This window comes from Mesitornis unicolor, unplaced genomic scaffold (assembly GCF_000695765.1).
Source record: "Mesitornis unicolor isolate BGI_N332 unplaced genomic scaffold, ASM69576v1 scaffold25591, whole genome shotgun sequence".
Classification (NCBI taxonomy): domain Eukaryota; kingdom Metazoa; phylum Chordata; class Aves; order Mesitornithiformes; family Mesitornithidae; genus Mesitornis; species Mesitornis unicolor.
The window spans coordinates 4661-32070 of record NW_010163527.1 but is presented as its reverse complement, the minus strand read 5'-3'; the positions used below and the strand labels follow the sequence as shown (position 1 = coordinate 32070).

Below are 27410 nucleotides of genomic sequence, written 5' to 3'. Positions count from 1 at the left end.
AAATTATATAGTAGGTGATGTAGAATTTCCTTCTGAGCATTATAAAGAAAAATATTTTTTTATTTTCCAGAAATGTTTCTGGAGAGATTAATATTTGGGGTGAAAAATGTTAAACAGGATATTAACTTTTCTGAAATGTATTGTTTAATTTAGCCTTAAGAGATAGAAAATACTTCTATCTACATGGCTTTTAAGTGTCCTAGCAGGTTTAAATGGCTACTGGTTTACAGCAGACTTGTCCTTTAGTGTCTATGCAGTGTGATACCACTCTGTTAGATGCAGAGTCCATTGGATGCACCTTTGGACACTGTATAGCAGAGGAAAGAACAGAGCACTGTTTGTGGGAGTGATGAAAGCAAGATAAAACTAAAATACTATAGCACTTTGATGTTTAAGAAAATAATGTAGCTGTATTCCAATTTTCAGAGCAGTGGAAAGAGTTCTGTGTTGGAAAGTCTTGTGGGGAGGGATCTGCTCCCACGAGGTACTGGAGTTGTCACCCGGAGACCCCTTATTCTGCAGCTGGTCCATGTTTCCCCAGATGGTCGGAAAACAGCTGCAGATGAAAATGGTAAGTGTGATCCAAGAGTGTGTTTTGCCTAGTAGGAAAAAGACTTCTAATCTTTCTTGTTCATTTGACAGAAAATAAGTAGTTGTAATGTTAAATCTCAAGTGTGCTTTTTTAAATTTATTTGGAAGAAAACACAGCTGTTGTCACATCTGTTCTGTCCATTTAACAAATGACATTAATTCAAAAGCTTTTGGATATTAAAAATCTTTAATGTTTTAAGTTTTCCTGTTTGTTCTTAGGAAACACTTTCGAGAAGAGCAGGCCAAAGAAACCAGTTTAGTTATGATAATGATTGTCTAGAGTGTAGAGAACATGATTTTCTTGTGTGTGTTTTTCTTCCTCTCCTCTTTTGCTGTGTAAATAAGATCTTTCCTCGATTGATTAGTATGTGACCTTTTAGGAAGAGGTCAGGAAATAGGTAAGCTCTGGACAATGGAAGAAGGAGAAATGAAAACAAATGTGTAGTAGATGCAAACAGGATTTAATGGACATATTCTGTATCTTGCAGATGCTAGCTTACTGGACTGCTCTGAGAGATTCCAAGCACATTGAGAACAACACTTTAAATGTTCTGAAGCTGTCTAGTTTGAAGCTTGTGTCTTCTGTGATGCTTCTATATTATTCTTCAGCAGAACAAGAGAGTAATCTCAGTTGTCCATTGGGACTTTGAACACTTGTTCTATATTAACTAGTGCTTTATCTTATGAAAAAGCAACAGGGGCATATCCACCTTCTGATCGTAAGATAAATTGTATTAGCTTTTCGATTTGGATAGTAACTGTACACAGGCTTTTGATAACATCATAAGTTTGGGGCTATAATTATTAATTCTCAAGTGTTCAAGTTGTTTGGAATTTATTTCTAGCAATAGTAAGTCAAGGTATCATAAAGTCTTTACAGTATTTCTTTTCATGTGGTATTTATAGCCTTTGGTTGCTGAAGAACAGTTACTAATATTGAGCAGTTTGAAAGGTTTAAGTTCCAGTTTTCATTAGTGCTGCAAGCAGAGAACACAGTTCCAGTTCATAACAATTAAGAACTTTTAACGTGCAGTACATAATTTACAATTAAAGTTGTGCTAGATTGTGAGAGATTGTAGAACAATTCAGGTTGAAAATTATCTCAGGAGGTCTGTAGTCCAACCTTCTCCTCAAAAAAGGGCCAACTGTGAACTCAAGGCCAGGTTGCTCAAGGCTTTATCCACCTGGGTCTTGATATCTTCCAGGGACGGAAAATTCAGAGAATCTCTGGGCAACCTTTTAGAAACGGCACATTTGATCTCTTTAAATATAGCTTTATGTTACTTGCTTTGTGCAGTGTATAATTTCTAGTACTTTTCAGAATGCTTTGATTCAGAGTTGTAGGATAAAATATGATTTAGTTCTGCTCTGTAACATTACAGGTGTAAAAGATTATTTTGTAATTAAGAGTATTCTTAGTCAAGGCAGAGCCTTTCTGTCGTAGGTTGCATTTGATCTGGGGATTCAGTTTTTAAATTTAAATTGGGATAATGATATTACTGCATAAGGATGTTGGGCTAAATTAATATTTATAAGGCTCATTTAGATATTTGGGGAAAAAAATCAATGTGTGAGACATACATGTTATATCTTCTTGATGTTCCTTTGAGAGAAATGTGGGCTTGTTTGGTAAGAACAGACAGACCTTTATGGCTTACCAGTGGTGTTTGAAATGCTTCTCTTTCCAAAAATCAGAAAAATCACAGTCTAAATGGACTTCACACTAATGCAGATTACTGTATGTACAGATTGTGGTGTTACGTCTGAGAAGATGAGATCAAGTAGCTTGGAAAGAAAAAAGATGGCAGCCTCTTGCCCTGGCTATGCTGTCTGACTTTGTAGTAAGTCATTATACTACTACAGGTCATATTTTTGTTTGAGTTGGATGTTGAGGTAGGGTTGTGTTTGTGTTCAGGATTTCCTGAAAGGAAATCTGTCCATAGTCTTGCAGCAAAGGGTTTTCTCCAGACGAGGGGTTTCTTCTTTACAAATTGAATATTGAGGAAGAAAATATCAGTCTTGGGATGCTGCTTTCTGAATGTGCTGGTAATGAACTCTGTGTGTGCACAGATATTTTTATCTAACTGCCTCGTTGTCTTGTGATTTCTGTTTTGTGATTTGGTTCTTATAAGCTTGAATTTTTCCTCCATCTGGGTGTAACAAGCTTCCGTGTTTTTAACGCAAAGCACTTTGGATTGCAGTGATACTCGATTAAGCATGGACAATTGCCTTGTCTTTGACTTTGAAGGAGAAAACTGTCTCTCTATTAGCTTCACTTTGATATCATCTGGTGTGTGTGAGCTGCCAGAGAATATCAGTTCATATCAATTTAGGTGTTTGGTTTGGTTTGGTGTGGTTTTTTTGGTCTTTGTTGTTTTTAAATTTTATTATTTGATTCTTGGGAAGCACGTTGGGAAAGATTTTAGAGAGAGTTGCAGCCAGATGTTTGAACTAACCTCTGATTTTTCTAACCTGTGACATTAAAGAACAACTCTGCTGTTCCTCGAAGTCACCAATGGGCTATGGTTTGGACCACCATTGTACGGTGGTCACTGCAATAGATCAAAGTAGTCAGAAAATAGCAGAGAGATGAATTTTCCATTAAACGTGAAGAAATGTTGTGTTTTCATAACATGATATTTCAAACTGATACATATATTCTACAGAGATGTGTGTGGTGTGGTGTGAAGGAAATGCTCTCATGCTTTTGCTGTTTATTGTTAGCCTCTAGTGATTCAGCATATATGGTGTGTTTGATGTGGTGATGCCACACTGTGATGTTCTCTTATCAAATTGCAAAAGAAGCAGTGTTTACGAGAGAACTGGGCCTGGTCTTGTGAATTATTAAATTGGTCTTGTAGCTAAGACCTATTCTGGTGGATTATCCATTTGTTAGGAAATGGAAAAGAGGAGGAAACACATGAATGGTCAATTAGTAAATGTTTATAGGGTCTTTTCTTTTTTCATCTAAGGTAGGAAGCTGAACATTGTTCAAATTCTGAACAGATAAAATTGAGAGGTACACAAGAACAATACAGACCTGTTGCTTGCTAATTCAACACTGTTTTAGCAGCTTTTCGCTCTCTAGTTCAAACAGGAATCCCTTACCCCTAGCTCCAAAACAGTGTAGACCACTTCATTGTACTTAGCTTCATAGAAGCACAAGAGAAAAAGAGCTCTCACTCAAAAGCGCTTGCCATCTAGTCAGCATCAAGGATGAAAAAATAGTATAACATACAGAATAGGTTGGAAGAAGTGCACATGTTTTTTCACAAGTTGGGTTTCTTTTTATTTGGAGAGAATGAGAGAGAGCTAGGAAAGGATGAGGTTAGGGGAAAAACAGTTCAGATGGGAGTCTGCTGGGTCCATGAGCTGTGAAGCTATGGGAACTAGAAAGCTAGGAAAACAGGTAAGATTCTTCATGCTTTGCTGATTTTTGTCCTTTTAGTATTTGGGAAGTTGTTGTTGCTGTGCTGCAAGAAATCCTCTGGTGATAGCCTTTTATGCCTCTGAACAGCTTCCCTGTGCTCCCATTGTGTGAGAACACTTCTACTGCTTTAGCAAGGGAGAAGAGATACATGAGTAACTGAAGTCAGCATTGTACTTGTGTTTGAGCTTCCTAAAGGAGCATTGCAATATAGGAGATAAGAAGTAACAATTTTGTGGTGGGAAGTCCTGAGAAAAATACTTTAATCATGTCTAGTTTTCCAGTATATTAAAGTTTTCAGGTCTCACTCCATGATCTGAAATGCCAGAAAAGCAAGTGGGCTGTTGCTTTAATCAGATTTTTTTTTTGAAAGGCAGGATCTGTTTGTCCTTAATAGCATCTGTTTTAATAATTTCTTCTAATCTTTTCTAATAATTTTATAATGACCAAAATGTTTCTGCACACAGGTGATTAATTCACCTAAAAGTTTTGCCTTCCAGAAGGCAAAAGCTTCCAGAAAGTAATATAACCAAGGGAAGACTAATTTACCACTGAAACTAGTGATAAAAAGATGTTGTACATGTAAACCAGAAAAGCTTAAAAAATTTTCAGTCTGCTTTGATCTGTAGATGTCAACAAGTTAAAATGCAATGCCTCTGACTAGAATACATCTCTTTTACATGTATTCATAAAGTTAATAGATTGTACTAAACCAGAACACTTCTTTTTACATAGAACTAAGCCTAGTACCTACCTGCAAATTCCTGTGCCACCATAAAACCACTAATTTAAGACTAAAACAGTGTCTCCTTGGAGGACATTATCTCCCTAGGAGGGACTTAACAGGAGAGTGCCTGTACTGGTCTTTAAAGTGTAATGGTGGCAGTATCTTGCTATATCTTTTTCTTCCTGGCTTTATGCCTGTCTTTACTTTCTTAGATTCAATTTTTAAGAGGAGATGAGGGGATGCAATCTTGAAGATACTCTAGTTTCCTGTATGTGCATTTTAATTTGTTTCCTCTGAACTGTAAATAAACGGGTCTTGTTTAATAACCTGGAATTTATGAGGCCTTTCACTTTGCACTTATTTTGGAGACAGGTATGTAATTTTACCTGTTTACCAACCAAGACAAACAAAATCTGCCTCCTAACAATGGTTTCTCCGTAGCTCACGTCCCGTCAGGACAGTAAGGATAAGAGTAGTTTGTTTTTTATTTTTTCTTTTTTTCTTAATGGATCCAGTCCATCTAGATGAGGGCATTTCCATTGATGATAAACCTTTGACTTACCCACCTGAGCAAGTAATTAAAATAACATTCCATACTGATGAATTGATTGTTGCTGTGCTACTTGCATTTTGTACCAAAAATGTCTTTACCAGTTTGCTTTGATTCTTGCACTTTCATCATGCTGTACTGGCATCACATAAAGAAAATAGAGTTGTAAATTAAAAGTTGAGAAGGGTGGTAGCAAAAGTTGTCTCTTCTTAAATCTGTCTCCAAACTGCTGTAATTGGTTTTGCTAACTGAGCATTAGAAAGATTGATGTAATCCTCAGATTTCTTATATACAGTAATGTTACTTAAAGTGACATTAAAAATGTTTCCTTACTCGTTCTTGCCATGAGAAACACATTTCACCAAAGAAGCTCAGCTTTGCGGAATCTAACGGTGCTGTTTTCTGTGCTCAGATAAACATATTGTGAGCTGTTGGAATTAGATGAACAGCGATAATAAAATCATCATCAAGTAACCTTTGTTGTATAGAATAGCTGATTAATATGCATCATTTATCAGTGTTTAGTTAAGATCTTATTTCTGTGCATATTGTTAATATGTGTAACGTTCTCATTAGTAGTAGAATAGCATGCACATCTGTCTGCATGCACTTGTGATCTTTGTAATACAGTCTGGTACTGAAAGTTAATAAAATGCTATATTAAATATGATTAAAAATTTTAAACGTCACTCAATGCTGTTTCTCTTTAAATGCAGACCCTGCTACATGGAAAAACCCAAGACACCTTTCTAAAGGTTGCCTTTATCCACTTGCTCTTTCTCCCTACGCATAAAGTGCATGCTTATATACACTAAGCACATACATTTCATGCCACTTTATTGTTGATTACACTTTTACTTTTACACTTCGGCTAGTGTGTTGGTTTATTATTTTTTTGAGTTTTGTGATCTGGTTGATTTTTAGTTTTCTGACCTTATTGCATAAAAATGAGATTAATTTTTGCTTTTCTTCTGTGCCGTTGCTGCTTCATAGAATTTCCTGCACTTTTAATTCCCAAATCCTTTAAAAAAAAAATCTATTGATCAGTAGCTTGAAATTCAACTTGAGTGGAAAAATGTTTTGAAAGTTGACTTGATTGTAGGTAAGCAGTGCATTTGCCAAATGGCCAGATTTCTTGTAGACTATTCTTCTAGAGCAGTTTGTTATATTGGGGAGCAGAGGGGAAATGACCACAAACTAAAAATTTGAACTAACGCTTGGAAACCTCATTGTGGAAGTATGAGTACCTCGCAGTGTGACTCAAATTTCCTGTGTTATGAAACGGAAACTGACAAAACCCATTTTGCTGTTTCTGGGACTGCTCTTGAATAGCCTCAGGTAATTCCAGACATCAGTGGTGATTGACAAGAGTTAGGATGTTTGGTCCTTGACAGATTTGGGAAGAGACATTTTCTCTTAAGACTTCACTGTTATGCAGATTTCTTACATAATTTCTGCTTGCTTGGTTTTGGTTCTACAGGTTTTTCTAACTTTTTCTTTCAGCTGTAATTTGATCTCACTTGCATGGTAAAAAAACCCGATGCTAAAAGCTGGTAATTTTTCAGGTTTTTTTAAGTTACTGCTAATAATTCTTTTGTTTTCTGTTACAAGCTGATACTTAATGGACTGTACCAAATGGTAGGATAGCTGATTGGCTGAGTCACAATTAAGAAGGTGGACCTTGTGTAAGAGAGACAAATTAAAAGAGTAATGAGATGAAATGTTTAAATAAGCCAAATCGTAAACAGAATCATAAATGTATCTGTACTGAGCTATTTAATACCTAACAGAAGAAATCAGAATAATTTTTCTCTTGCTGCTTGGGAAAAAAAGAAAAAAAATCACATTGTAGTTTTCAACTAGCAGGTTCTTGGAAAAATGTCATTGAAACATCTGCTTCCTCTTCCTCATGTACCAATTCTTTGTTTTCAGAGATAGATGCTGAAGAATGGGGTAAATTTCTTCACACCAAAAATAAGGTACGTTTAATTAGATGGAGTAACAGTGTCATAAATATCCTATCTTATATATATGTGTGTGTGTGTGTGTGTGTGTGTGTGTGTGTGTGTGTATGTGTATATATATATATTTACACACACACTTAATTCTATATCTCTTCCCTTGACTTTCCCAAAAAGGAGATTATTCTACCTGCTATACTATATGCTAGAGTACTGAGGATTTTCTGTTTTGCTTTTTATGAATAGAAGACTTCTGGAAGTATTCTTTTAAACTCAAGACAAGTTTATCAATGGTTGTCTGTTGTGTGGGTCACTGATTCTGCTGAGTTATTTGTCTTAATACTTTTTGTGTTATGTTGTTGATTTTTCTTTGTCCATTGGCGAAATTAGAATGGAAATTGCAAAGACAAGGCAATATATAATTGGAAGTATATAATCAGAAGTCTGAAGAACTGGCTACTTCAGAGATTTATTAGAAAGCTATGAAGAGGAAGGAAGAGCCTAATGCTTATCAGGGGGGAGAAGCAGAAACTTAGATGACTTCAATAAGAGAGTCAAAGCTTAATTCTTTGCTTGAAGGCAGTCATCTGTTTTGTTGACAGACTTACTCAAGTGTTTATTACTTTAAACTGATTTCCTCACCTTCTAGACAGTGCTAGAAATTGAAGTAAATCTAGAGAGGAGTGCAGAGGGAACCTGTGCAAGGGTAGCTCTGTGCTATTAGTTATTTTGGATTTACTGAAGGAGAATAGATTTGACAAGAGCGCAAAAAATTTGAAATAAAACTGTTCTTGTTCTTTGTCCTCTTTGAGATGAGAAGGGGTTCAGGCTATGTGCTCCTTATTAACTTCAAAGGATTGCAAGTTGAGTAGAAATGGAATTAAAAATTTTAAATTCTCCTCATGTGAACACTATTTTATACCTTGCGTGTCATTGAGGGGGTAGTAAGTGCTAATAGCTGCCACCTCACAGTATTAATCAACAGACTAAATACCAAGATTCCAATTTCTTTGAATTTTAGCACTGATGATTGCTGCTAGCATTAGCTTAAGGGCTAATAGTAAGTAATTTTTACTTTTTCTCACCTTCCGTATACTTAGTTACAGAGTTTTTCACCATCTCTTGGAGAAGAGAGTGTTATTTTGCTCTTAAGTCTATGCTGTCTTTGATTTTTAAACAGTTTTTTTTCATCTGTACTTCAGATCTATACAGATTTTGATGAAATTCGTCAGGAAATAGAAAATGAAACCGAGAGGATTTCAGGAAATAATAAGGTAAATGTTGCACTGTTTATCTTTGTCTTGCTATAGATTCTCTTGCTGCTTTAACCTTTCTTAAATAGTTTTGGCAGCTAGAATTGAAAAACATTGAACTATTCTGATGAACACAGTAATGCTGTTTGCTATCTTGAGATTTTTTTTACTATGTTTGTGAGAAGTGACTTCAGCTAAAACGAAATGCAGAGAATTGCTGTTGCTTTACTTCAAAGCTTCTGTAATAATGGTGCAAAAAATAAACTTCGAGTTAAACTCACATCCATTTCTCCATATACATGGCTTTACGTGTAATCATAAAATCAAATATTCTATTCTTGCACATCTGTGTAGTTACTGAAATATTAGAACTTTTATGCATTATATTAAGGGAGAAAACAGGGCAGCTTCCAAAGAGAAGGAAATTGATTGACAGATGTGTCTAACTTTTTATTTTCCTTACCAAGTAGATGCAAGGTATATGATGGAAGAACATTTTTTCTAGTTTGGAACTACAGCTTTTGTCTTTCTAGAGGATGCATTAAAATAATCCAGTACAGTGATTAATTTTTATTATTAATATATTTCTAGGGTATCAGTCCTGAACCTATTCACCTTAAGATTTTTTCATCTAATGTTGTAAATCTGACTCTTGTGGACTTACCCGGAATGACAAAGGTAAGATGCAGAATACTTCTCTTCTGACTTACTGGTAACAGTGTGTCTTGAAACAAGGAATGTGTGTTCACTCTCTGCCATTATTCTGTATTGTTAGCTAAATAGGTTTCCTCAGGTGAAGTAGTTGATTATATAAATTTGAGATGTCGCCATCTTCTCATGTAAGATTTGGGTTTCTGGTGCTCTTCACTGTTGTGAGAGCTAAACTTGTTTTAAGTTCTGCCTCTTTCTGTATACTGCTGAGGGATTGGAAGTGTGCAGGCTGCATGTTCCTCTTAATAGAAGAGGTAGCACTTGAAGTTTCAAAGTTATACCTGCAGATAGATGGGTAGTTGACAAATTTGAAAATGTTCTCCCTATTTTTTTTCCAGAAGTTGCTATGCGTATTTTCCAAATAAGTTGTATATAGTGAGGATGCACTAGTACAAATAGTCAGGTTCCGTTTATTTAGGACTTGAATTTTATATTTAAATTTTATATTTATTCTATACTGAATAATTTTCTGTGGCACAAAGATGACAAGATGTCTTTTTTTCCCTGCCTGTGCACATATATACACCCCACTCTGCCAGTTGTGCAGGTGATTCTTGGTTGCCAAGTCTTCTTGACAACAAAATCACATAATTTGAATTGATTCTTATTTCTAGACGAGTGTTTTTGACTTTTATATCTTTCAAGATCTTCCTTTTCTTTCCTATTTGTGAAGGTGGAAAGAAAGGGCTGGAAAACTGTGTCTTATACTGTGGTATAGGGTATGAACTTTCAATGAGTGGTCTCACACAGGCATAAATATACAATTTGGAACAGTTCTTTGTTTTTTCTCTAGGTGCCTGTTGGTGATCAGCCTAAGGACATTGAACTTCAAATAAGAGAGTTAATCCTTCAATTCATCAGCAACCCAAATTCAATTATTCTGGCAGTCACAGCTGCTAACACAGACATGGCCACTTCAGAAGCACTTAAAATTGCACGGGAGGTGGATCCAGATGGTAAGCAGCAAGAAAAACAGAATCCTGTAATTCTACTTCTTTTAAAATTAATTCATAAAATAAAACTGAAGATGCTTGGGCAAAAAGTAGTAAGAAAAACAAATGTTACTGCATTTTCTAGAAAATATAATTATTATATTTGCTTCCTTTTTTTTTGCTTCCTTTTTTTTTTATTATATTGACTTCCTGCTGCAGTCTCTGCAACTCAGAGAATGCTGTGATGAATTAATGTCTAACAGATACCTGGTTTACCAACAGGCCAGATAACTATTTTAGTAGTCACGAGAGCCACTTCTGTTTCCAGAGCAGCAAAATGGCATTACAGAATGTTGGGCATTCTGAGATTTTTAGTAGTTTACAGTAGTCTATTAGGATGATCTAATGCGTTATTGTCCAATGTTGTTTCTCTTAGTACTGAAAATATGTCATCCTACAGCTAGTAGTCTGTCTAGCTGTTAGTTCAGTGACTTTTAGTAAGAATAAAGTGAATATGTACTGTCAGTATCCATTTTGGTGCCCTGCATTTGTGTGACAGAACTGACCGATTTGATTTAATTTAACCTAAAAAGAGGATTACCATTTCTTATTTACCTAATGGCTTTGAAACAGATCTGAAGCTACTGGGTACCTGCTTCTTGTGTGTAGATACTGGTCTTAGTACCATTGACTAATAAATGGCATTGTATGACTTGAAAGAATGTAGAAAACTATACTCTGAATGTAGGTATGCAGAAATTAGGCTAAAATTTGGTGTTGGTATACTTCACTCTCAATTTTTCCTTCCCATAGACCTTACCATTTCTTGCTTGTTTTCAAACCCTGAGTCTGCTTTCGCCTGCCTGCCTAAGCCTTTATGGGTTCCACAGCCATGTAACCTCGGGGGAGAAGCTCTTCTCCCGGCAGCCTTCTCATTTGGATTGTCCCAGTTCAAGATAACAGACCCTTTCCTTTTAGTTTACCCTTGTAAAAATTATCAGCTGTGATTTTTGGATCAATTCCCAGAGTTCTAAAATTTAAAGCAAGAGTGGCATCTCATGTTGCAGGTTCTGTAGGAATAATGGTAGGTAATGAGAAATTGAAGTACTAAAATACACAGACTCTGAATTGCGTTCATCTGAGTTTCAGGAGCCAAGAACCTACTGGTTTTGCTGAGATACTGCTTTATTTTTAGACTTGAGAAGTGTGTTACATTTTAAAGAAAAAGTTTGCTATGTTTTTTTCAGACCAAAGAGCCCAGGGAATTTTAAGTTCCCAGACAAATCCTGTGCATGTTAGTCTGCCTGTTTAGATGTGCAATGTTTACCTATTTAATGAATTTAGGTTACTTTTTCCTCCACAGTGTCCAATATGAAGCTTAGTTTTAATTCAGAAAATAGTCACATATTCAATAAAAATATGTTTCATTATCAAAATTAAATGCCCTAACACTTCTTCAGTGGGCGGATTTCAAGCTATTCATTCTCCTGGGGCTTTCAGCTATGTATTTGATGCACTATGCTGGAAGTGGGCCTGTTGCCTCCTTTAGCAGCTTCTCCACTGGGTAGTGGTACTTCAAATACAGTTCCAAACAGATTACCATTATGTGTCTGGCATTACATATAATCTAGAAATATGTTCAGTCCACTCACACTTGTGAGTCCCCTGCCTGCTTTACTTAGTCTTCTCCACAAGTGCTTAGTAACACCTCTAACCTTATGTAGTATGCAAAAAAATGTTTGTTGTAATAGGTAATTACTATAATTTGAAATTGAATAGTGACTAAACCTTTTTCTTTAACCAGATCTGTGTGGGGAGCAGTACCTGTCAAATATTTTCCTATATTTCTGTTAAAAGTGGCTCCAGATAGACTAACACTTGTCCTTGTGCTAGTCTTTGCTGGTTTGCAGTATTAAACTTCATGCAGCTGTCTGGGGAAACTTTGAATGATAATTTTTTAGCTACCCTGATCAAGACAAGACATCCCTGTGATGAGTGAGTTTTCCTTTTGGTAGGTCGAAGAACTCTTGCTGTTATTACAAAGCTGGATCTGATGGATGCTGGCACTGATGCTATGGATGTGCTTATGGGAAGAGTGATTCCAGTAAAACTTGGCATCATTGGAGTAGTGAACAGGTCTGTCTGGGCACATTGATGCTATTCTTAAAACTTTGTTAATATGAAGAAATGGTTTCAGCTTTTTAAACCATGAATATGATTTTAAGAATAAGGTGACTTGATGTTGAAATGAACTTCTGAATAAGGAAACAAGAAGATTGTTGCTCATTTTTCAAAAGCCTGTTTGTTCTTCCACTCAACCAACTGCTCATTTAAAAAGGAGCAGGGCCATTTCTTCTAAAAGAACTGTAGCATCACTTCTTTCTGCTATTGTTTTTTAGCTTGAGGGATGGTTCTGGTCAACTGCTTGCATTAGCACTGATCCAGTACAGATCTTGTATATATTGGTGCTAATCTAGTGCTAATTGCATATAGCCATAGTACCTTTCTCTTTTTGCATTAGCTAGGTCAAATCTCATGCCGTTTTGATAGAGGCATTGCTTAGTTTGTGTGCAGCGGCTACCCATACTGATTGGTTGACTATGCTGCACGGTGCGACAAATAAAACCCTTTATTGTCTAAGGAAGATGAGTTATGCATGTAAAGCAAAAACCAACTGTTAGATGTCCTGTCTGGAAAAATAAAAGTGTAAGTTATTATTGCTTTGCATCTATTAACTGGTGTGTAACTCTGCCTTTTGACTTCAGGAGTCAGTTGGATATTAACAACAAGAAGAGTGTAGCTGATTCCATTCGCGATGAGTATGGTTTTCTTCAAAAGAAGTATCCTTCCCTAGCCAATCGAAATGGAACCAAGTATCTTGCTAGAACACTGAACAGGTATTACATGTTTTGCAGAATAAAACATGTATGCTTTTAAAGATAATTTAAGGTATAAATTGGTGTATTAGGAATATGTGCAAACGTTTCTTCTTACCTTTCCTTTTAGTGCTGTGATACATTAAGGAAAGTTCTATTTGATTCTAAATTCAGTTTCTGAATTTACTGTAGTTTCCCTGAGTAAATGTTTTCCTTCGGTGATTATTTTCAGTCTCTTCTCTGTTTTGATAGAGATGATAAAGCTGAAACTTTACATCCCTTCTAATGAAGGACTGTTTTCTACTTTTAGATTACTGATGCATCATATCAGGGACTGCTTGCCAGAACTGAAAACCAGGATCAATGTTTTAGCTGCTCAGTACCAGTCTCTACTAAACAGCTATGGGGAACCTGTTGAGGACAAAAGTGCCACTTTATTGCAGCTTATTACCAAATTTGCCACAGAATATTGTAACACTATTGAAGGAACAGCAAAATACATAGAGACTTCAGAACTGTAAGTACCAAATATTTAGAATATTGTCTGAGTAGCAGTGGCTCTTGCTGGCAATAGTACTACACTGGAGCATAACACTCAAAAGCGTTTGAATCCAAGTCACTGTAAAAAATATTTGCAGTGAGTGTTTTTTCTTGTTTACTACTTCAGGTGTTTTATTCTTTCAGATGTGGTGGAGCCAGAATCTGTTACATTTTTCATGAGACCTTTGGAAGAACTTTAGAATCTGTTGACCCACTGGGTGGCCTTAACACAATCGATATTCTGACTGCCATTAGAAATGCTACTGTGAGTGTTCTTCTGTATTTCTAAGTGTTGTTACTAGTCATTGGAGTTGAAGATAAGGTTTCAACAAATTTGTGCTCCTTCAATCCTGGGAATTAATGATCTCAGATGAATGTGTTTATATGAAGAGGCTGAATCCTGCTTTTTGATGATTTAAGTGAAAAATGCCATATCCAAATTTGCAGCCATTATCCGATATGGAATGAGTCTAAGGTGAATACTTATATCTCATTACTGTTATTACAGGTGAAATTAAGCTCGGGCCCAGCTTTGGCAGCCCTAAGCTGATGCTATTATACAGTACAGAAAATGTGCCTCTGCATTTTTATTTTTTTTGCTTTAAGCACTTCTGTTAGTTATAAAGATTCAATCTGAGATGTATGAGACATTTTCATTCTATATAATGGACATAAACACTGAACTGTTGAGGAGTTACGTGACAGATTAGGTTTCTTGTGACTAAGGGAATTGGTCTTGCTAAGAATTATCAGAGTTCGCTTTTAAATTTTGCAGCATATAGAACATTCACTCCTTAGAGCTTGACTTTGGGTGTCAAACATGTAAGTCTACTTCTATGCTTATGACTGTCAAATAAATAATGGTAACTTTTCTCTCTGAAGTTAGGAAGAGAATGTCTTTGCCTTTATAATAGATTTCTTTTAAACTTGGATCCACAAATCTGAAAAGAACTGTTAATAGTCGTAAGCCTAGAGTGACATTACCAGGTAGAAATCTTCAATGTTCCATAGGGATACTGGTTAATCCTTAACACAGTTTGTCTTAAAGATAATGACTTCTGAATATCTTTAGTCTATAAAGCTTTTATACTTCAATATTCTTGTAATGTGTTTTACTCTGAAGATCTCTTCTGAGTGTACTTTTGGATGTGGGTACTGACCTGATTTTTTCTGGGCTTCATCAGATACTTCTTTTTAGAAGTATATTGGTTTTATACACAGCTTTTTCCCTCCTTTTGAACTAGGGTCCCCGTCCTGCCTTGTTTGTTCCTGAAGTTTCATTTGAACTGCTGGTAAAAAGGCAAATCAAACGTTTAGAAGAGCCTAGCTTGCGCTGTGTGGAGCTGGTTCATGAAGAAATGCAGAGGATTATCCAGCATTGTAGTAATTATAGTACACAGGTAAAAATGCATGTTTTAGAATTATGTTTAATTATTGGACTTTTTCCCCCACTTCCTTGAAAAATTCTGGAAGTCTCATCAGTAAATTTTTGTCTTCTTTTTAGGAATTACTGAGGTTTCCTAAATTGCATGATGCCATAGTTGAAGTAGTAACCTGTCTTCTGCGTAGACGACTTCCTGTCACAAATGAAATGGTAATTTTCCATCTACTATAATTTTACTGGGAAAAGTATGTGTTTTCTGGAGTCTTCCTTGATGCTTCTGTTTGCTCTGTAATGTCAGGAACCTAAATTACTCAAGGAATCTTAATACATATTTGTTAAGCAGCTACCTGTTAAATATCTACACTTTTTGAAACTTCTACTATATTAGCAGCCTTGCAGTACCTGAAGGGTACCTACAAGAAAGCTGCAGAGGGACTTTCTACAAGGGCAGGTAGTGATAGGACAAGGGGTAATGGTTTTAAACTGGAAGAGGGTAGATTTAGACTGGATATTAGGAAGAAGTTCTTTACTGTGAGGGTGGTGAGACACTGGCACAGGTTGCCCAGGGAAGTTGTGGATGCCCCCTCCCTGGAAGTGTTCAAGGCCAGGTTGGACAGGGCTTTGAGCAGCCTGGTCTGGTGGGAGGTGTCCCTGCCCATGGCAGGGGATTGGACCAGATGATCTTTAAGGTCCCTTCCAACCCAAACCATTCTATGAGTGAAAAACAGGTACATAAAAAAACAAAAGAGTGGAGGGGAATCCTCTTCAGCTTATTGTCTGCTATGTTTAAATCTCCCAAGAAGATGTTACTAGAACTTGGATGTGACGTCTCCTAGTCTTTGTGATATATTTCCCTGCCTGGTAACAGAAGCTGTGCATTTACTGTAGAGTTAAGGATGCAATGATGAAAATTAAATCATAGTCTTTATTTTGTGTGTTTCAGAAGTAAAATCAACACAAAATTTTGATTTTGCTTGTAAAACCCTTTAGCTAATGAGAACTAAAAATTCAGCTTCTTGAGCAAGTATGTTTTAATATAAAAGCCTGCTTTGGGCTGCTTATTGGGGAGGAAACAAAGTGTTTCAGTTATTGACTCTGCACATGTCTGTAAATAGCTGTTCAGCATGCTCACTATCCCACATAATGAGCATCTCTCACTGGTTCAAATGTATGTGGCTTGTGGCTTGAAGGTTGATTATATAGCTTACTTCATTATTGTATAGTTTCACTCATGAAATGGCTAAGTTGTGTTTATTTTTTACTGGAAAAAGGGTTAAATTGATGAAGCTAACAAGTTAAACTGATGTAACATCCCGAATGACTGAAGGTCTGAATGTACTGCAATGAATGAATGAATTCCCTTGCCTTCTGGATGAGAACTTCAGTGTTTTGGGGGCAGTGAGAGCAGTCTTTTGCTAAGCCCAGTTAGACTGTGCTTTCTAGCATTGTAGGTCATTGCTCTTCACTAGCATTTCATTCCTTACTGAATTTTTGAACTGTGAATGACATTGCATTGCAGGTTCATAATCTAGTGGCCATTGAGTTAGCTTATATCAATACCAAACATCCAGACTTTGCTGATGCCTGTGGTTTAATGAATAACAACATAGAGGTAAGAAAATACATTTTCTTAAAAAAAAATTATCTTTTGAGTCCTTAAAAGTGAGAGCCTAAATAACTGGTAGAAGAACAAATGCTTCAATTTCTTTCACTGAAGCATGTTTCTACATTTTAAACTATAAAAATGTGCTATATTACAAATATGGTGTACACTCTGTTAATTTGTTAGTTTTATATTGCTTATTACCTTCAGGAACAGTGGTTGATATTTCACTGAAAACAATTCTGCCTGTACTTCTGTCTGGAAAATCAGATGAGCAGCTAATTGAGTACTGGCTATTAAATGGAAGTTTTGGAAGAGAAACTCTAAATTGATAAGTGTGAAATACTCTTTAATGCTGAAGTAATTGCATTTTGTCTCTTGACAGAATGTATTGATAGCTATAATGTTCCTCTCATGAAAGCATAATACAAGTATTGCTTCCTCTATCCAGGTTCTAATTTCTGCTTCCTTTTGGCATTGTTCTTGAATCTCTGTATTACCACACCTCGGCGGTCTCCCTAAGGTTATTTTCTCCATCAGTCTCCCATAAGCCTTTTACAATTTCAGTAGCCTTTCTGTTTTTCAAGCCCAGCTTTGATTGGTAATACTTGTTGCTGTAATCATCCTATAGAATCAGTTGTTTTACAACTGATCTGCTCAATTCTGTCTTGCAGTCTGATTTTGTTGCAGTGCTTATCCATTTGGCTAAGAGGTCGCTAATACTCTTAAGTTCCCTTGCTTATCCAACACATTACTTCATAGTAGTATTCTTTTTTAAAAATGTTTATGTTAGCATTTCTGTTCTTTAGTTCTAACCTTTTACTTTCTTTTATACATAAATTTTGTATTGACTGGCTATGCAATTGAACTTGCCTTGGTAGACTGCTCTTGAATCTAGTTCAATAAAAATGTCTGTGCAAATTGCTGTGAGTACAAAAATTAGAACTTTGAAGTTAAACATATGAGATTATTGTATTACAGTGTATTACTTAAACTAGTTCTTTCCCAACATTTTCCTGAGCAGGACATAGAAATTCTTGAAGAAACAAAGCACGTAAAACACCTTATCCTTATTCAGTGGACAATCAATTCTTAATTTCAAGAAAAATCAGATCTTTGTTTGTCCTGATTGTGTCAAATTTTGTTTTGCTGCTCCTCCGTCTTCCTTTTGGGCTAATCAGTTAACCCTGCTGGCCACAGAATCAAATTCTTTTAGATCGCTTTGAAGATTTAAAGTTTAATAAGGGCAGTAGGGTATCTACTCTGGGCCAAACTGTGTAGCTTTGATCTCATTTTTTTAAAGGCTCTAGTTTTGATTATGGAGTGTGTTGCAAAAGTTTGTATATTGAGAATTTACTTTTGATCAGGCAATCAGAGTAGTTTTATCCAAATAATTGAGGTTTTCTTATGATCATAGTATGACTATGTGACACTGGGTAAAATGAAATTACTGGTGTTTGTCTCTAAAATGTCAGTAATCTGTAAAATATGAATCTTGCCATATGTATTGATACAGAATAATACATAATTGAGGTCTTGCTGGGTTGTTTTTAAAGGAACAAAGGCGTAACAGGTTAGCCCGGGAATTGCCTTCTGCTGTGCCACGAGACAAGGTAAAGTAAATGTTGATTTTTATTTATTCATTTAAAATTTAATACATTCTCCTTTGATCCAGTATAAGTAATGGAAACTTTGATATACTGTCCTAGTAACAGTCTTGGGAGCTTCCAGGTATTGACTTTTTTCTTTCAATTTCATAAGACAGAAATGGAATGTTATTTCCTTCTTCCAAAGATGCAATTTTTGGCAGGTTTTACATCTGAGACTTGCCTATAAATTTACATTAGTATTATACTTATTACCTGAGTGTCATCTGAGGTAAGGCTTAAAATGCCTGTAAATGGTAAAAGATGGAGTCACAACTTGTATGCTTGAATTTGTGGCTGAGACACACTGCTTTCAAAATCTAAACTCAAAATCTAAACAAGTGATTTAAAATATTCAGTGTGCTGTCATAGTGACTTGGTTGTTTGGGGTTTTTTTTAAGTCACTCTTAAAACTGCAATTTATTGCAGTCTTGCTTTCTTTGGGAGAAGATGATGGAGGTGATTTTTTCAGTTGGTCATCACAATCCAGTCGTGTATTCTGTCTCTGGAGCTTGCTTGGTTTTACCAGGTTTTGTGATTAGTTCCATGACAAGTATGTGGGTGGAAGAACCAGGTGTCATGGAAAACATGGGCTGGCTGTAGAAATGAATGGTCTGACAATCAGCTAGAATTTTAGACAGGTATTTAATATTGCGTGATGTATTTAGAATCCAAACACACAGGATATAGCTTAAGTGTGAAGAATATAGTTAAGTTTTTACAACCTCATCACAGGTTGTAACAGGAGTTCTTCAAGTTTGTTAGCTTTAGAAGTGAGACAGAGTCCCAGGATGGGTCTAGTATTACTGCCTTTAATCAGTAGAAGCCAGCTGATGGATGAACTGGGAATTTAAGGTAGCTATCTAGAGATTGCTTTCTGTGCTGTCAGATATTTGTTTTTATTGATAGTATTTATATCATTAGTGTAGGAGCTGAAATGAAATTGAAGGCCAGATAAGCCAAAAGTCTCTTAACTGTCTTGAAGATGCTTGGTTTTTTTTTATTTTCTGCTTATATTACTGTGTTGCTCACAAATTCAAAATCTTTTCTGGATTTTTAAAGTTGCTAGTAGGCAAAAGTGTATGAAATTTGCTAGGTAGATTTGCTGGTCTTCAGTTGAATATTTTTTTTTCCCTCCCTCCCTGCATTTTTTACCTTCTTTAGTCTACTAAAGCTCCAGGTGCATTGCCACCTGCTACCCAGGAGACTGTTACTGCTGCTTCTGCTGAGGCTGATGGCAAGGTCTGTCTTGATTTTTCCTTTAAGCACTGCATGCACATTTCTGTTGTGGTGCACCTCAGATAGTACGGAAAGCAGTTCATATTTAGTGCTCTGTCACTGACACGGTATGCCCTACAGTGGTAATGCCCAATGCTACCTGGCATTACTGATTTCATTATGTGCAGCGGCAGGTAAAGATGTGCCATTAGGTGGCAAAGTCACTGCTTTCTGTTTGACCTCTTGGTTGCAATATATTGTGGTGCAAGTAAGCGACATAATTTGCCTCAAACTGTAGTCAGTGGGCTGTTTGGTACAACAGTATTGTGATCAGAAGTGTTCAGCATGGTTGTTAAACTGCATGTTTTTAATGTGTTGACAGTTACAGCAGGAGGACAGAAGATAAGCTAAAAATGTGAGTTTCCTGCTTCCTGCAGGGAATCCTTGTAGGTTTTGTTCAAACTGAACCTCCTTTTTGTTGTTTCACTGAATTGTTCAGTCCCTGGTTTACTTATATTTGTGGAATGTGTTCTGCAGTGGTTTTTTTTACATTTTAGGTGTGCTGTCTTCTCATGTTAAATTAACAGCTTATTATTGTAAAGACCTTTTTGCTAATTGCTTTCACTTGGAGTCAGAAAAGATGGATGGTCACAAGTTTGTGCATTAGGAGTACCAAGAGGACTCTGGCTTTCTGCTTCATCGCATAAGCAAATTCAGCTTCTAGTGCAAAGCTGCCATTTTTGTCCTGAACAAAGTAGTTAAAGCCAACATCTTGTCAGCAGTAGAATTTTAACTGTGATTTTCATCAAAATTTTAGAGGCTCTGATACACTACAGACATCTACAAAGAAATCAAGAGCTACTGTGAGGATACTGTTGCAATTTAAGAAGTTGCAGTAAGCTGCCAAATTTTCTTTGTGTTTCCCACAAAACCTGTCCCTTGTTAGGTGGTACTTACTCAACACATTGTTTCTTGTGAAAGAATGTAGCTTTGTTTCTGAAGCTAGCGAGGAGATAGAGCAGGCTTCACAGCAATACTAAATGAGTGGCATAGGGATTTCTGCCATTTTGAATAGCTGTCTTGCTGTCAGAAATAATGTAGTGGAGCTTTCCTCAGCAGTGGTTCTTTTTTACTAGTAGAGGTGGATTTGAATTCTTGTGTATTTTTCACAGTGCCTTTGAACAGTTCTGCAATATCAATAAAATTTCTGATGTGCACTGTTCAGCTGGGTTTCCTCCTGCTATGCAACTGTTGGTATTCTATCTGCCATGCTTTGTTTCTCACTATTTTTTAGACTCAAGATTAGGCTGTGGTAGTTTAATTGTAGACACAATAGATAAATTTAGCTTATTTCCTCCTGAAATCTGAAACAAGACATAAGTAGTAGTACTACTACTAGTAGTTCAGAGCCTTGAATGACCTCAAATGTTTTTCAAACAGCAATAGATTTTAAAGCACAGTAGTAAACAGAGCAGATAATGTTGAAGAGTTGAGTGTTATGTCCTTTCCTCAGGAGATCAGGGATGTTTGTCTGGAACTTACCAGAAACTCTGATCTTCACTTCCAAAGGATGGGGATTTTTGTTTTCTTTGAATCTGGTAAAAAAAAAAAAAGCCGCCTGTAGATTGAGGTCTGGCAGCACAAATAACTTTGTAGCTTTGGTACTCAGAAACATAAATGTGCATAATTTTTAGCTGTTACTGTAAGAAACTTCAGTTTAAATATACATAAAATACTAAAGAATTTAAATTGAAGTCTTCCAAAAGCTGTGGTGATCTTCAAAACATACTTTCAGAATGATCCTGATGGTATAGATTGTATTGCTTCAAGGATGAATGGTAAAAGCCAAAAGACTTAGGAAGACCATTCCATATTTCAGAAGTGATTTGTAGACCCATAAAAATGCTGGAGAGCTTCTCTGTGAGACATTTTCCTACCATTATTAGGAAGAATGAGTTTTAAAAGCTTTTGTTTTACTAGTACTTTGTGTTAGATGTAAGCAGCAAAGGGTGGGGAATATGAAGAATAGAATGATGGGAATATACATGTGAAAAACTCGTTTTTAGGGAGTCTTGCCTATAGCTCAGTATTAGTAGATTTGATCAGATACTGCTTTGCAGTGCCCAGGTTCTCACTCTGCAATGTTTCTTCCTTGTGCTGTTTCTGCAGGCTGCTCCTGGAGGAGATACGACTCAGGAGCCTGGAACAGGCAACTGGAGAGGAATGTTGAAACCCTCTAAAGTGGAAGAGGTTTTGGCAGAGGAAAAATCCAAGCCAGCTGCAGCTCTACCTGCTAGTCCTCAAAAAGGGCATGCTGTAAACCTATTAGATGTGGTGAGTCATGGAAGACGCATACCTCCTCTTTGTAGTTCAGGCTCAGGAAAGAAAACACCTGAATTCCAGATCTTGTAACTTTGCTACTAATATATGATAGCTTTGTAAAGATTTACCACTGCAGGGACAGGGAGCTCTAGGCAGTCTCTTCTCCTTTCCTGTTTGCCCAGTGCTTCATTCCTCCCTGCCCCTGCCCTGGTTTCAGCCTACAATTTGGGCTAACTGGCTTCTTTTCACAAATTCTTGTGCAAGTGAATTCCTTGTCTAGACTGTTGTTTCTACAGAAACAAATCTCAGCTCATGTCTCAACTCAAATGCCTGCTTTTTTGCTGAAGTTGGCATTTATATGAAAGGAAAAGATTCATTAAAAACAAAACTCAAGTTAAAAATAGATGAAGATTCTTTAAGTGTTTGGAGAGCTTAGTTCCTTAAGTGAGCTTTTAAAAAAACTTAGTAGTAGCCTTCTGACCTTCATTTCACAGGTCTGGATTTTGATATCTCTGATTTTTATTTCTGAAGAATTAAGAGGTTTGTTGCAAGACTGGTTACATTTATTAAACTACCAGACTAAAAGAGCAATAGTTTATTTTAGTCTCCACAGTTTGAGTAAACTGATTTTTTTTATTTTTTACATAGCCTGTACCTGTTGCACGCAAACTTTCTGCCCGTGAGCAACGAGATTGTGAAGTGATTGAACGGCTTATTAAATCTTACTTCCTTATTGTCAGGAAGAACATTCAAGACAGGTAAAACAAAACTTTGTAGAAATGTTGAAACCATACAAATGTAATATATCAGGAGTCATGTATATGATTTTATTTTGTCATGTTCTTGTATTTTAAGCAGAGAGAGAATATGATTTAATTTTCTTTTTTAGAAGGGACAACAACAGTAAAACTTGCACCTTCACAGAATTAGGAAGCCTGAAGAAACACTTGGTTTCTTAACGGTTTGAGTTCTGTATTGTATTAAGTAGAAGGTTTCATTATTTAGGAGATACCCGCTTGTCTGGAGGACACTGCAATTTAGATGAATGACTTGCCAAGAATAACTGCAATGAACTTAGGTGCTGTGTGGTCCTGACAGAACTTAGGTTTGCTGTCCTGTTATTTCAACAGAAAGGTCAAATAGGAACTACTGCAACTAAGTTTTCTGGTACTTAGCTATAAGGATAGAAATAGATTCACAGAATCACTTAGATTGGAAAAGACCTTTAAGATCATTGAGTCCAGCTGTTAACCTAGCACTGCCAAGTCCACCACTAAACTGTGTCCCTAAGTGCTACTTCTACACATCTTTTAAGTACCTTCAGGCATGGTGACTCCACCACTTCCCTGGGCAGCCTGTTCCAATGCTTGACAAATGTTTTGTTGAAAAAACTTTTCCTAATATCCAATCTAAACCTTCCCTAGCACAACTTGAGGCTGTTTCCTCTTGTCCTATCACTTCTTCCTTGGGAGAAGAGACCAACCCCCACCTCGCTACAACCTCCTTTCAGGTAGTTGTAGAGCGTGATGAGTTCTCCCCTCAGCCTCCCTTTCTTCAGGTTAAACAAACCTCAGTTCCCTCAGACGTTCCTCATAAGACTTGTGCTCTAGACCTTTCACCTAAAGTGATGTTTTTGCTGTGTGCAACTATGGAAAATGCCTTTTAAGTGTTGCTTAAAGTTTGAGGGGGAAAAAAAAACCAAAACAAAAAACAAAAAAAACCCAAAAAACCCCAGCAAATAAAACAACAAAAAACAACAAACCATAAAGCAGCAGAATGCAGTGGGAAAGCTCCCAGCCAAACTTGGGAGTATGATTTCAAAAGCTCGGGTGTGTTGATGGATCTTGGTTGATCTTGGGTCTGGCTGTTAAGACTTCCATGGTCCTTGTCAAGGGAACTCTGCAGTGATATTTGCAACACTCTGAGAATGAGGAAAAACTTTTGATCTGCCCATGAAAATGATTTTGATTTAGATCTAGGGCTATGGGCACATGAGAACATGAGAAGAGTGATGTGGTCACTACTTTCACAGAAAAGTTCTTTTGGCAGAAACTTTTTTTTTTGTGGTCATGTCAACTTCCAGTCCACTCTAGCTGCAAAATGCTGCTGCTAAGAATTACACCAACAAGGCTGTCTATACTAATGCAGTTTATTTTTCAGTTGGGAACAACTGTCAGTATTTTTATTGTCAGTTACTGTCATTCTGAATTAAACTGAGGTGTGCTAATTCCATTTTTGACCCTGTGTTCATATCACCAGATTTTGGTACTGTGTTAGTGCAGTGGTTTGTTTTTGTTAATACTCATGTAAATATTTTCCCCCACTTTTTCAGAAGAGTACTGCTACGTATAGCTGCAGTCTCAAAATCAGGTTCAGGTAGATTCCATACTTGGAATGGTTTTCAGGAAGCTTTGTGGCTTGGAAATTGGAGCTAAGACAGTGGTTTCTTTCAGGAGTTTTAGCCTGACAGAGAGCTGAAAAATGTTGCTTTACAGACTCTCTAATATCTTTCTGATGGATTGTTCTTGAATCTCATTGGTTACTGTCTGCCTCCATGCCAGACAAATATGTTTTTCACACTTAAACTGTATTTGCTGATTTAAATTGTCCTGATGTTGTGCTCTCTGATACCAGAGATAATGTGGACCAGTGTTTGAACAGTGATCCTGTTTTCAGTTTATCTGCTAAGAACAATTGGATATATGAATTCTTTCTTTGCCTCTTTTCCTTTCTCATTCACACATTAAGATTGTCTCTAGGGTAGAAATACTTAGCTTTTTGCCATGCTTAGCACAGTGGAGACTCAGGTTGGTCTCCAGTGAGCAAGGTAATTTATTCTTATTTTTTACACTATATATGTTCATGTTCTTTACAATGCAGCTGCCCTATTTGGAAGACATTCAACAGCTCTTAAATTGCACATGATACTGCATTTACTTGAGAGAGTGTTTTTATTTATGGTAGTGGTAGATTCCTGGTAGTCTGAGCCAAGGTTGTGTGTAGCTGCTTGCTCACACTGTGCATTCTTCAATATAGTGCAGACCTGGTTTTGAGTACTTTTTTCTGAAGAAACAATCCTTCTGTGTTTGCAGTGTGCCAAAGGCAGTGATGCATTTTCTGGTGAACCACGTGAAAGACACTCTGCAGAGTGAGCTGGTAGGCCAGCTGTACAAGTCCTTGCTGTTGGATGACCTTCTGACAGAATCTGAGGACATGGCACAGCGCAGAAAAGAGGCAGCTGACATGTTAAAGGTATTAAAAAGATTAGGAGCTCGTGGGAGTAGTTAATTACATTGAAACCATATGCATGTGAGATTTTTAGAAGACTTACTTTCCATTTTCTGTGCTCCTTTTTTAAGAGTATGCCAGTGTATTACTTCCCTCTGCTAGAGCAATTAAAAGCAATGTGTGACCAGGAAGTATGATGTAGATTGAGTACTTGGGAAGAGATGACTTAAACTATATTTTGGATGTCAAGCAGAATATCTAATCTGGTGTTATTTTCACTTACACATTTGGGTTTAATAATTTCTTACATAACTTTACTTTCTTGTGTTCAGCAGCTCTCTACTGGGGGATTAAGTTTACAGTGTTTTAAGTTCCCGTCATGTGTATGCTTCACACAGAGCCTACTGGCCAGGGGCTGGTGTATTTGGACAGTGCCGCACCATATGAACAGTGGGAATGTCGGGACTCGCTTATGATGACACCTGTGTACATCAGTTGACAGTGTGTTTGTGCCATGTCCATGTTAAAGAACTCTTCGTTTCTTCATTGTTCGGTTATGTTCAGACTCTGATACCCCTGCAGCAGAAGTACGCTGCTTTGTGTTGAACTGCGCACCAGAGCATCCCTTTGCCAGTTCAGCTCCCTGAAGAAATATCCAGAGGTGCTTCTCACTCATGTGCAGTGGGGTCAGACAGTGTGTTTGAGAGATGGAATGGCTCTGACATATTGCTTGTCCAACACCTGCAGAACATTCAGTATCTGCTATTATATGATCAACATTTGAGTGTGGGGAACTCTCTGTTAAACAGCTTTTAAGCTGTAAACTTTGTGGGACCAAGCTCATGGCTCAGATTTCCCCAAAGTGGAGTAATACTTTAAATAATGTCAGTATTAGTTGGTTGCAGCCAACAAACTTAAAAATATATTTACTAATCAGAAGAGAATTCTGAAGTTATAAGCAGGCCCGATAACTTATTGTAAGACGTTCTTTGAAACAAAATTATACTTCTAGAAAGATGCAGAAGAGCTAACAGGCTGATCTCAACTTGAGAAAGCAATAAACCCAGCATAATGCAGCTTTTAAATCTGTGAAGTTTAGCAGGCTAGACTGTGATGAATGCATCAGAATGCCGGAAGTCATATATAAGAGGTACAGTTTCCCTTTTATTTTGAGGAAGGTTTAATGCATTAGAAAAGTGTGTAGTGAAAATGTCTGCCCTTCTTGAGAATTTATTTATAAGTACAAAATATTAAAACAAACATAGGTGTTAATGGGAACACCAAGTGTGTAAAAATTACTGAAAACAATGCCAATATTTACATATTGGTATATGATACCAATGCTAAGTTTTACCATTAACTTTTGCTTTGTAGTATTTTCCACTTGCATAATCCTTTGCAGATGGAAGGCTTCAGAATTGTAATGTTGTTGCAGGTTGTTACTATTAATTTCATTATGAAAATGATTAGCTGTAATTCGAATTTTTGCATCATACTTTCTAGACTGCTGCTGTTATATCTCTAAGAAGTCTCTTAAGAAAAACAAAATAACTTTGGCTTTTCTGCCTTTCTTTGTGCAGGCCCTGCAGCGTGCCAGTCAGATCATTGCAGAGATTCGTGAGACACATCTCTGGTGAAGACTGTACCAGTGACATTATTTATATGCATTGGAAGTTACATTGACAAGAAAATTGCTAGGCATGGTATACGGAGTAGAATTTTTATTTATGAACTCTTATCTGTGTACTGCAACTGTGTAAATCTGCTCATGTAAAGACAGTTGGTTTGATTTGCAAACAGAAAAATATGCTGTATTTTGCAGAATAAGTCATATTTAATCCACATAATAAATGGCTCTAAATGTTTCCTTACCAGCTTTCTGGTGCAAATTAAAGCAGACCAAGTCTACTGTCTGAGTGACAGTCTCATTTGAACTTGGGGAAAAAACATTAAAGTTCCAGTGCCTGACTTGCTAAACAGGTTGCCTGTGGTTAAGATGGACGGTGTAGTCTTGTGGCATAGTTTTAAGCTGCTTTTACAATAGAAGTTTAAATACTGTGAAGAGAAGAGAGCACCGAGTATTTTCTTTCATGAATATATTGCATGCACTATGACAGATGGAGGTATCACTTTTATAGCACAGTAGAGATGTCTACCGTATTACTATGTATGTGTGTCCCCGTTTTTTCCCCAGTTGTTAAAACTGCAGACAAAACTTTGAACTTCATTTAAAGGAGTATCATGTAGGAAGAATTAGCCTGGAGCCTGCGAACAATAACAGCCTACAAAAAAGTGGGTGCAAAGTTATTCATGTGCACTGGAGCCTGTGTATAAGTGGTGGGGATTAAAATTCAGGTACAAGAACACCTTCCCCTTCCTCCCCACTGGGACCAAGCCCCTGGACCATCCGATAGTAAATTTCTTCTGGCAGAACTGAAAAA

At 36.8% G+C, this 27410-nt stretch overlaps 1 protein-coding gene across 1 annotated transcript; it reads left to right on the top strand.

Moving 5' to 3' along the window:
* Positions 1-426: 426 nt before the first annotated feature.
* Positions 427-27410, top strand: DNM1L (dynamin 1-like; the record flags this gene model as incomplete). Its single annotated transcript, XM_010193998.1, has 17 exons — positions 427-571; positions 7228-7274; positions 8459-8530; positions 9101-9187; positions 10014-10176; positions 12168-12288; positions 12918-13049; positions 13339-13545; positions 13713-13833; positions 14813-14968; positions 15073-15162; positions 16472-16564; positions 18112-18168; positions 21589-21753; positions 22390-22499; positions 24834-24993; positions 26550-27410. Coding segments are annotated over 17 exons (1983 nt in total), but the record flags the coding sequence as incomplete, so codon positions are not given.